The sequence below is a fragment of the Fragaria vesca genome, linkage group LG4 (genome assembly GCF_000184155.1).
Source record: "Fragaria vesca subsp. vesca linkage group LG4, FraVesHawaii_1.0, whole genome shotgun sequence".
Taxonomy (NCBI): Eukaryota; Viridiplantae; Streptophyta; class Magnoliopsida; order Rosales; family Rosaceae; genus Fragaria; species Fragaria vesca.
In genome coordinates, this window is record NC_020494.1 from 21,411,779 (window position 1) to 21,423,231 (window position 11,453).

Sequence of the window (11,453 nt, forward strand, 5' to 3'; positions counted from 1 at the left end):
GGAGGAGAGAGAGAGGGTAAAAAGATTAACTAGGGCTATTTTAGTCATTTTGGTCGAAATTAATGTCATTTTGAAAGTTTAGGTATGAAACTGATTAAAAAAAAAGATGAGGTATCAAACTGATTTTAGACCTAAAGTTCAGGGTAGTAAACTGAATTTTTTCCTTCTATAAATTCATGCATGAAAACTGAATGCAAATTTATTAATAAAGTCATCCCTATTGTGTTATATATGATTATACTTCAATTTATCTGTTTCTTCAAATTAGGGTATATCTGATCTGAAAGACTTCATTTTCCCTCTTGAAGTGAGAAATTTCATCGTATTTGTTAAGAACATCGCTAAAAATGTCATCCTCATTTGCGATGCTTTATATGCCATATTCATATTCTCTGTTTCATTAAACATGCAATAGCAATAGTGACATAAATCTAGAATATTAGGCCACGCATTATAGCTTTCTTCTTCATCTTTTGTCGGGTATTTAGTGTGCAGGTGCATAGTGTAAATCAACAAACTTCTATTCCACCCAGTTAGGGCAAGCTCGAGCAGAAAATCGAAGACCCAAACTCAGTAGCTTTAGACATCTGCTGTTTTCTTGATTTTCATCTGTTATATAACTGTATAACTAGCTACAAAATCCCGATCGAGCCTCGAATAAGTTCGGAGCTGAGTGGCAAAGCAGAGACCTATCTTCGATGATCAAGAGGTTGTTTCCCATCCACGTTTGGACGTACATTTTCGAACAAGTGGTTGTTTAAGGCTTTCAGCTGTAACTGTCTCCTCGGTCTTCCCTTCTCTGCAGTACTGCATATATGTGTTTATGGTTCATGGTTCCGGTGTGAATGGCTGGGGCCATTACTCCCTTCTCGATCAGATTTGAGAGGTCCCGCAATGTGATATTTTTGCAGTGCCAGAAATCCAGATTAATTAAGAATCGGTCGAGCAATCCAGCCAGTACATGACTCCACTCCCAACTGTAAATAAACGTGCAATATGTATTTTTGAATCTAGCTAGCTATGACTCTATGAGAGGGACGTCATATATAGATGTTCAGAGACCAAAATAAAGAGATTGGATTGGGTTGAGTTGGATGGATCACTCTCTGTGGATGTGATTCAATCCATCGCATCTTAAAATTATGTGTCATAATCTGATTGGATCGCCTCTGTGTCATTTGATTATTGTCGGGAAGCTCAACACCTAAAAGAGGGTAGTTGGTTCCACAGTCTTTTGCCTTGTCGATTGATCTCTGAGGTTTTATATAAATGCGCGCACCGACTATTTTTATTTTTATTTTTATTTTAGTAGTGTTAGATTTCTATTTGAATAACGTTAGAGGGTCTTACTAAGGCCTAAGATTTATGATTTTAATCTTATATGACATATTATGTTACATAGACACATTATCAATTTAATAAATTATGTTATTTCATTTTTACGTAAAAATACAATCTTAACCTTAATAATTAATAGATGTTATATATTAATATGGAATATTTTCTTACCTTTTTAATATAGATGCATACATACCAATTTAATTAATTTATTAATAATAATGACTAAGTTAATAATCATACCAAATTAGACTTTTATATCATAAATCAATTTTGTAAATTTATTAAAATTTCCTTCTATCTTTTTTTTTTTTTTTTTATTCTAAATGCATACTACAATACTGTGAGTCGAACTCACGATCTCTCACTTACAATGAGAGACTTATGCCATTAAACCAAATGGTACTTGGCAATTTCCTTCCTTCTATCTTTGTGAATCGAAATTTAGTTCTATTTTAATATTTTATTTTTACAGTTTAAAATTATGATATCTATATAGAATTTTGAAAATAAAATAAAAATAGAAAAATCTCTATCGAATTTTTTTGGATGATTATGTGTGTGTGTGTATTTCATAAGAATTCGTACAAACTATTGAGGATGCTTCATGCATGAATGTCACTGAATTGTTTCTCCTAGACGAAATTGTTTTTTCTTTGACAAATTATATATATATAATGTTTTGAAATGGACGTATGCAAAAAAGTTAAAGTGCGGACGTCTCTCCTCCGACCTTGATCCAGGGCAGATAACGGTGTTATTCTTGTCAGACAGATATAGTGGACATCCCAGACGGCTTCACCATCAATATGAAGGACAAAATCGATGAGGTCGGAGGTTTGTGCGGCAATCTTGCCTGAAATTTCCTATATATCATGTTTCGATTTCGAACTCTGCACCGTTGACTACACCGGAAAGAGCAGCGACATAAAGAAACTCAACCAGAGGCTTGGTTAGTCACTGGCAAGAGTTCCTACCCTTGATCAAGGCCGGAGAGGCCGGAGGAGGGACGTCCGCACTTTAACTTTTTTGCGGACGTCCGCTTCAGAACGTTCATGTGTGTGTGTGATATAAGAATTCGTGTTTTTGGATAAGGATATTCTTAGAAATATATGTATTTTCACACTATATTTTACGTTTAATCTAAACATGATAGTGATGAAAATGAAAATATGTTAGAAATATATATTTTTTAATTATAAAAGAAAAACAAAAATCAATTTTTTTCTCTTAATAAAAAGACAAAATAATCTATAGCCATTAGATTTGGAATGATAAGATTGTAATTTTGCTTAAGAACGATATGACATAATCTTTTTAATTGGTGATATGTCTAGATGACATAGTATGCCACCTAAGATTAAGACCATAAATCTTAGTCCTTAATAAGGCGAAGAATCATTTTCCTTTTTATTTTTGATTGATTCCTAATAATAAATTTGTGAAAACGATGTGGCTAAGTGGTAGCTAGGTTGCATCATTTTCTTTTGTTATATCATGTCGACATTTGCTCGAATTGAATTCCATCCCTTCTATAAATTGTTGCGTCTGTCGTACAGAAATGGAATTAATTAATGTTATTTTTCCGGCCGACCATGAGAGTATATGTAACTGAGTAGATCCACAAGCAATCCTGCAGGTTCTACATAAGCACGTATTCGGGTTCCAGTACTTAGGTTCAATCTTTACCTCTAATTACCAGAAACATTAACTCCGACAGAGTGCACAGAGAGATTAATTAGGAGAAGAAAAACAAAAAACAAAACTCAGGGTGCATTATTGAACATGCAATATCATTGAAAATACAAAGAGAGCTTATATAGCATGATCCAGTTGAGACGATGATAAGAACGAGGGACTGAAAGGAGCCTGGAATGCAATATTGAAAGCCAGATTGTCAAAGACGACATCAGAAAACGCCGTGTAGGACAATGGGGAAAATAATTATCTAGCTAGGCAAACAAGCAATTCAGGTTTAATTTATTGTTTTCATTTGTAGATTGTAAATTAATTTGTAATTGTCTTTTCGACCTCTTTGGTGGAAAGAGTGCATCCATCTGGATCCCAAACAAGGTTGGACCTAAGATTTGGAGACTCGAGGCGAGTTCCAAGAATGGGGTGTTATAATGGTCATAGGAGAAAAGAAAAAAAGAAAAAAAAAATCTAATTTTCTGATAAAAGAAGGTCTGGACTTTGCAGCTTGGTTCTCTGAAAACAAAATTCATGAAGCAACTATGGGCGGCAGCATGCAGTTAATTTGCACAGGTATCAACCAATCACATTCCGGCGACATGAAATGTTGATGTCCTCTTTAACGTACTGGCAGAAGAAGATATGGAAACCATCATCACCATTTTACCGTCCAACTTGACAGATAAGGTTTCGGCATCCCTGAGACTAGACTGGGAATTGAGCCGCTTTGTCTATGCTTTTTCAGTGTGTGCCACGTCAAACCGGGGTCCGGAGAAATTTCCCGGCCAGAGGCACTGTAAGGGAGCGATCAATATCAGGTGCAATGGAGGGAGAGCCAGAGGCAACGCAACCATTCGAATACCTCGAGTGACACACTGGGAGAGTAATATTCATATAACATAACCATGCTACCACCAATGCCAATATGCCATAACCATGCATGAACGAATTACGAATCCATACAGTTTGTCGTCCTCCCTAAACCCTGAACGGACATCCGGAATATTAATTATTTGGTTTACTGATTGGGGAAGAGTAGGGGATCGAGGGCAATCATGTCGTGTGATCTAATGTCACTCGAACTCTCTAATTTGATTAATTTCCTCATGAGGATACCTCTAGTCTCCTGCTCCTTTGGAACTGTGTCTGACCAGCAGCCATAAAATCGAATGTTGGAGCCTAAGACACTTCTAACACACCCGAGTCCAGGCGGGTTCTAGCTAAAAGCCACTACTTCCTCGATCTTGCTCAACTGCTAGCTGGTGGTGGTGGTGATAAATCAATAACTTAAAAAGCATCAAGGACAATAGCAAATTAAACTAGTAGTCGTTGCTTCTATTCTTCTAACACACTGCTCAATCCGATAGTCTGAATGCAATGATGAAGTTAGGGCTGTTAGGCCAATATTCTGCAGCCTAGAAGAAACATATCTAGCTAGATGGAGTTGTTGTTGTTTTCGAGCTTCCTACCGTACTGGCCGTGGCATCTGCTGCTGCTGTGTGAAATGCCCTTTTACCATTGCACCATGGTATCAACTAATCGACTTTAGGAATGGTCATGGACTGGGGTGGATGCACCACCAAGGCTCACATCAATGCTCCGATGATGCATGAAATAAGTTTACGTATGGTGTAATACTTACCCCTTTTATGTCTTCCTTTAATTCACTTGTAGATTAATCGAGTTTTTAATGAGGCAAGTTTTTATGTATCCCCTCTTAATTTGATTGGATTCAGTTTGTCATGACTGAATTCACCACCCTATTTCAGTATTTCTGGCAGATAGATAAGAATATGAAAGACTCGGCTTACGTCGCAAAGTCATCAGCATTGGAGACTTGGCTTGTCTTTTATGCATGGGTCAAGTAGAAACAGGTACACTTGTTTTTAGAAATTGTCCCTCTATTTCTTGTTTTAGGTTGTTTGGACCACTAACTCTCCATGCAAGAGACAAGAGAGCACCCAGCAAAAACAGTAGTCGAATGGATCTTATACGTTGGCCTATATGGTGTGAGATGAAATAATGTGGGGATGTTTTGTCGGTGGAGATGAAGATCTTTTTTTTGTGGGCTTTTGGGCTATATGGTGTGAGAGAAATAATGTGTTATGGTAGAAGTCTCATTTGAAGCCCATGAATTTGATTCAATGGGGTGGAAAAATTATGGAAGATTCTCAGAATTCAAAAATAGCATCCCAAAGGCAGTGAGGAAAAAGGCTAGGCCTCGTGTGAGGTGGGAATGCCCACCTAGTAGAAGGCTGAAAATAAATGTCGATGGAGTATTTTGCTCAGACAATGGGTATAAGGGGATTGGGGTTGTAGTGAGGGATGATGTTGGCATGGTATTGCTGCAGTGGCAAGGCCTTTTCTACATGCACACTTGGTTTTTAATATGGAAGCGGAGGCGTGTAGGGTTGGTTATCTTCTTCGTATTCACCAAGGTTGGATGAACATTAACATTGAAAGCGACTCTACCACCCTTGTGGCTGCTCTTAAAAGTGAGGAGAAAGATCTTTCGGGGGTAAGCCGGGTTATAAATGATTATAAAAGCTACATTAGTGTTTTTCAGTCTATTAGAATTCGGTATATTTACCATGAAGCAAATGGTGTTGCTAATAGACTTGTGTACCTTACTAGTAATTGTTCTATTGATAACGTGTGGTTAGAAGAGACTCCTGACAGTATTTAGGATATTCTCTACGAGGATCATAGTTATTGTTTATCTGTAGCGTGGGGGTTTAAATATTATGTCCCCCGTCGTAAAAATTTAATATTATTATAATAAATGGAACCAGGCGTGGCACATAGTACTTAAACCCCAGCTAGTCTAGGCGTGGGATTAATTAATTACAACTGTTGTTTTTTTTTTTTGAAATAATTAGTTACGATTTTCATAAATTTAGATAAAGCCGTGATTACTCTACGAAGAAAGTAAGCTAATAAAAAAATTAAAGTTGTTCGGCAAATTTCATTGAAAAAAGCTGTTCGGCAAATGGATCATCATGATATCATGGTAACAGATTTTGGGCATATACAGAATTACTGAAAGCGTTGAACTTTTTTTTTATGTGTTAGGCAAATATATAGTTTCATTAGTAAAGGAGATCGAATTGCCAAAAAGAAATCATCTACAGCATTCCTGAAAGCGTTGATGAAAGTCTTAAATGTTGTAGGTATTATGTCGTGAAGTATTCTATTGACATCAAAAATAAAAATCATGTTCAGGAATAACAGGATACCCTAAAGCATTGATGAAAATCATAATTGTATTGGTATTATAGATATCTAGTCAATAATACTCCGCACCAAAAAGGCAAAAACTACATGCTTCTCAGTTCTCAATTATAAAGCAATTGTTTTCTGATATCAAAATCCACTCTGTGGGCTATCTATGAGGAATAACAGTCACAGACCTCCATCTCCTCTTTCAATTGAGGATAAAGGTAAGGCACAGGATAAACACCAAGACAACCCAAAAGTGAGTACATTCTTCATCAACGCTATTGTTTCAAGAGTTCAATTAGCTGCTCTCCTGGAAGAGTGGGAGGATGAGTCGGATTTTTCAGCTGCCAAATAGTGCTCAAGCATATCATCTTCATCATCTGCCATTAACAATAAGACATGATGATTTCTTCATTAGAATAGAGATTACTCATTGGCCAAGCCAGAAAAAAATAAATAAATAAATAAAAAATTATGTTATCTAGCTACGGTTGGCATCATCAATGGGCTAAGCCGCGGAGTTTTTACCTTCAAAGTCCTCATCATCGAAGTCAATATCTTCATCATCTTCTTCATCAGAGCCTTCTGCGGCTGTGGCTGCACCTCTCTGTGGAAGTAAGAAAAGGCACGTGTTAATATATTGCCTTTGTAAACCAAGAAGCATATACAATTATATTACATATTATTTTAATGGTGCAGCTGTGCCTGTATTTGCTTGGATTTTTTAGTAATTCTGTCCGTATGTGTGTTTGGTGCAAAACTCAACTTCTACAGTTTATTAGGAGTCCAAATATATGCAAGTAAATAAATAATGAAATACCGCTGCAGCTCTTCCAGTTTCAAACCACTGTCTGCCTGTGAGCCTCTTTTCCTTGGGAGCTGAAAGTGCAGACTCGGGCATTAACCTGGAGGCCAATCAATTTTATAAGTAATAACAAAGGCCTGAAGCAAAGAAGATATATATAGATGTTTAAATTCATCAACTTTCAACAGACATTTGACTTTGAATATCTTCTTTCCTTTTGATCATTGTTATCCTTTATTTCTTGTCTTTTGGTTTTTTTTTTTCCCAATACCAATTATTTGTTTGAACTGGACACTAATTACCAAAGAAAAGGAATTTGAAGGCAAAACAAACTCAACTGTCCCATTATATTGCCAACTAAAGCAAGACCCAGGTACTATGTATACTCTTTTATCTCAAATGTCTTATCTATCCAAATGAGAAGTAAAAAGCATAACAAATGAAGTTAATTTTTTTTCGAACGTTTTTGGATGAAAGAAATGAGGGTGATCAGTCATATGCATCTGAAGGCTTGACTAAATATTCTTCTCCAAACTGCATGGAATTTGTTGGTGAACAAATATCAGAAAGGAAAAGAAAACTGTATGTTATATAATCAGCACTTTCAGTTTCAGATGCTTTCTACCACAATATATTCAGAGTTAGCAAACTAAACCATTATGAATTGACATAGTAACAACACTTACTTGGCTCGTTCAAGTGCCAACTCTGCTTCAAACATTTCTCTCCATGCCAGAAATGTTTCATAAGTAACCGGTTCTCCATGAGGCACAATTATCTAACAGAGGAAAAGAGCACAACAGTGTGAACCAGCTGCTATAGGCAATGCTTTTGAATGTCATCTATGCAATAAGACACTTTTTTAACAGTAACAGATGCAAAATTCCAAATGGAAGAAATAAGTCCCATAAAAAAGTGTACTCCTAGTCATGCAATTTTCACTAATATCTAGAACCAAGTTCAGCGGAAATTGCAAGGAAAATGAAGGATGCAGAAGTGACGAAATAAAGAAATCTGAAAAAAACAATTATTATCTTCTACAAGTTATATCATTACAGATAGAAAACTACCAAGTATGTAAAACGATTAACCTAAACCCTAATAACAAGCAAGTCAGAATCTTTTAGCTTATGCCCTGCATCAATTGTCATCTCACTTGAAATCTTGAATGGAGAAAATAATTAGAAATCTGTTTTAACATGCCTGATTAGTTTCACGCCGCACTTCCCTAGCTATATTTAATACATAATACTTGGATTTTACTTAATTACAGACATGTGACACAGAGAATAACTTATAAGCATAAAACAATCAAATACATATCAATGCAATGTTCTCTGATATTGCATGGATAATTCTCACTAGATTATTGAAGCCAAATTCAACGTATGCTAGACACTTGGAGAACAAATCAAGAAGTATGACATGAAACATACGTCATCCTTTGCTGCTTCTTCTGCTGCTATAGCATCCTCAATACTAGTGTCTTGACCATATTGCTCAGAAAGCCATTCTTTAGCTGATGTAACTAGCGTATAGATCATAGCCATACCAAGATTTTCATATGCCTGTAGATGACAAAATCAAGATTATTCATAATTCCAGATAACTTCAGATCACCAACTATGTTACAATTTATCACACAATTAAAGTTATCCCTAGACTGACCAAACGGACAAACAGAAAAGTGGACTAAAACCCCCCAACAAACTCCTGAGTAAAAGGATGTGAGCATTTCCGTTTGCAATCGGAAGTCTCACTAGCATGATCCTGAAGTATCAGATATTTCAGAAACTAAACCTCATATAGAATAGTGTCTCCAAGATTACCTCTTGCTGAAGCTTTTCTCTCAAAATTCTGATATGTTCTCCGTGTATCCCTCGTATACTGGAAATGAAAACAAAACACACAATCATTTAAAATCTCAAACAAGCATGCATTCAACAGATTTCCAACTTTCCAGCAACCTAACCCAGTAATGGGAACACTGATAGAACTAACCTAGCTGAACAATACTATCACGCCAAAAAGAAAAATGGTGAGCAGATACCATCGAAATGAATTATTTAAAGTCCTGAGCCCCAAAGAATTGATTTTGTTAAATTGATTTTGAATATCCAGAAAAATATGGCAATAAAGAACACACAGATCTTTTTCATCCATACTAAAGATAGTACAATACTGAGTAGAGATTAGCATGGTGCTAGGTTGCAGTGTTGTGGGACTGACATACCTTCTCACGTTCAAGAGTGGAGGCTCGTCTGGATATTTTTCCATGTGTGAGAAGATCAAACCCAGCTGAACTGAAATAAAAATTTCGAAAACAGCTTGAGCCCTAATGAAATGTAAAGTCCAATTATACAAAAAACCAGGAAAAGAAAAAAGTACTCATGAAGATAAAGTGAAAGCAACAAAGACAATCTTCAGAACATCACATAGTAAAAGAATCACCTGGAGCCGTAGTTAACTCATCTGCCTCATCATCCTGTTCAGAAGAAGGCAGGGAAATACGTATAAGAAGATTTCTATGTCAAATCACACTTGTATAGTAAAGAGATGAAGAAGCATGACATGCATATAGAAGTTCTATGGCAGGGAGGATGCGGATTCCTAGAACAGATGCAAGCTAAATAATTCTTTTTTCTTTTCTTTTTTTGTGGAGAAAAACAGTTTTTATTGAAAACACAAAAAATAAAACAGAGCACCAAACTGGACACGAGAAAGATAAAGCTAGAAAACCAACCTAGACAACCATCCAAGATTGCGGCTGCTTTCCAATCAAACATAATATATGATAAAAGTATAATTCTTAAACTCCCCAGAAACAGCCCCTAAGAGACGACCAAGACATTTTCTTCAGTGTATAATATCAGTATATTTCTCATGTTCCTAATTGCACACAGCCCTCAACAGAATCAAGTAGAAGCCAGGCCAGGGTGTGCAGGATACTGATTATCATAGAAATCACTATAATGGTGGAAAGATATTGGGTAACAAACAAGCTCTTTACCCAACAGATAATTTAAAACTCCATGCTCTGCTGAGGACTGTAAAGTCTCTCAGCTTAAATTCAGATCATGTGTCAACACATTAACACATTAACAAAGAAGCTATTTGAATGGTACAACTTCCGTACAATATCTCGTTACGCAAAATTTTGATCCAAATAACAGCATATAATGCAAATGATTATGTACTGCATTCTCCTTCTACTCAATCGAATAGAGTATGAACCACATAAATTATCTTAACAGTGAGGCTATTGTATATATGCCATTTAGAGTGAAAGATCGTAACAAAAGTTAACGAACTGCATACCAGCGGAGATAGTGTTATCTGAAAACATTTCTTGGTAGCATTTAACCCACTCTCTCCCGAGTGAATTTCTAGCATTATCAAAACACAAAAGTTTCCAATCAAATGTCGATGGATATAACAAAACCCAAATTCCACTACAACTTAAAATCTGCAAAAGCATCACTTACCTTTGAAATCATCCATGAGTATTGCCTCCAATGCCTCAATTTCCATCTCCTGTTCTTGTTCATAATCTGCAACTCCAAATTACCCAAAATGAAGTAAATTCTCACAGCAGCAACCATATAATGAGTTAAAGTACATAAATTTCTGATAAAATTACCAAACCCACATCCCTAACAAGCTGTAAATTCGTAATTGCCTTAAAATTCAGAACAAGACGGACTAAAACTAAGTAATAAAGCATGAACAGAGACCCCTATAGTGAATCAAATCGATAAAGATAAAAAATTTATTGAAGGAAGGATCGAATTGGAAGTAATTACCCGTCATGGTTTTGATTTTGGGTCTTGTTTGTTTCTCAGAGTTGTCTCTGAAACCAAATAAGCCAACCCACACACTAAGCGAGCTAAGCTGAAGAAAACCTACGACTGCGGGCAAACCACTGTCGTTTTGTTCGTTTTTTTTTAATTTTTTTAATTGATATAATTTCTAGTTTATTGAAACAATAGCATGGCCGTTCGGTTTATTTTTATTTTTTATCTTTTTATTTTTATTTTTATTTTTTACCTATGACCCTTTTTTTTTTTAGTAAACTACATATTAGTTACCAACCAAATTTTAGTTTACAAATACATCCTTTACACAATATTTTGCATTTTTAAGGACACAAATTAACAAATTATGACAATTGATGTCCACATGCCATCTGTCACTACATATTTTACTAAACTACCATTTCTTACAAAATCAGTCCAACAAAGACAGAAGCAGCGCTTCGCTGTTGTTACTGTTGTTGACCAAAAATCTACTGCTACTGCCGCAAGCCGGAAATCTACTGCTACTACTACTGTTGTAGACTGAAAATCTATTGTTATTGCTATCGACTAGAGATCTACTACTACTGTCGTCGACTACAGAT

At 35.9% G+C, this 11,453-nt stretch overlaps 1 protein-coding gene across 1 annotated transcript; it reads right to left on the minus strand.

The window, feature by feature from the left end:
- Window positions 1-6,277: 6,277 nt before the first annotated feature.
- On the minus strand, window positions 6,278-10,953 carry LOC101301771 (RWD domain-containing protein 1-like). The gene is made up of 11 exons (XM_004297566.1): window positions 10,858-10,953; window positions 10,540-10,605; window positions 10,373-10,440; window positions 9,506-9,539; window positions 9,288-9,357; window positions 8,884-8,941; window positions 8,491-8,622; window positions 7,741-7,832; window positions 7,070-7,154; window positions 6,778-6,856; window positions 6,278-6,629 (listed from the first exon to the last, which is right to left on the minus strand). The coding sequence occupies exons 1-11, from the start codon at window positions 10,862-10,864 to the stop codon at window positions 6,544-6,546; spliced, it is 777 nt and encodes a 258-aa protein (XP_004297614.1). The 5' UTR covers window positions 10,865-10,953; the 3' UTR covers window positions 6,278-6,543.
- Window positions 10,954-11,453: the final 500 nt, after the last annotated feature.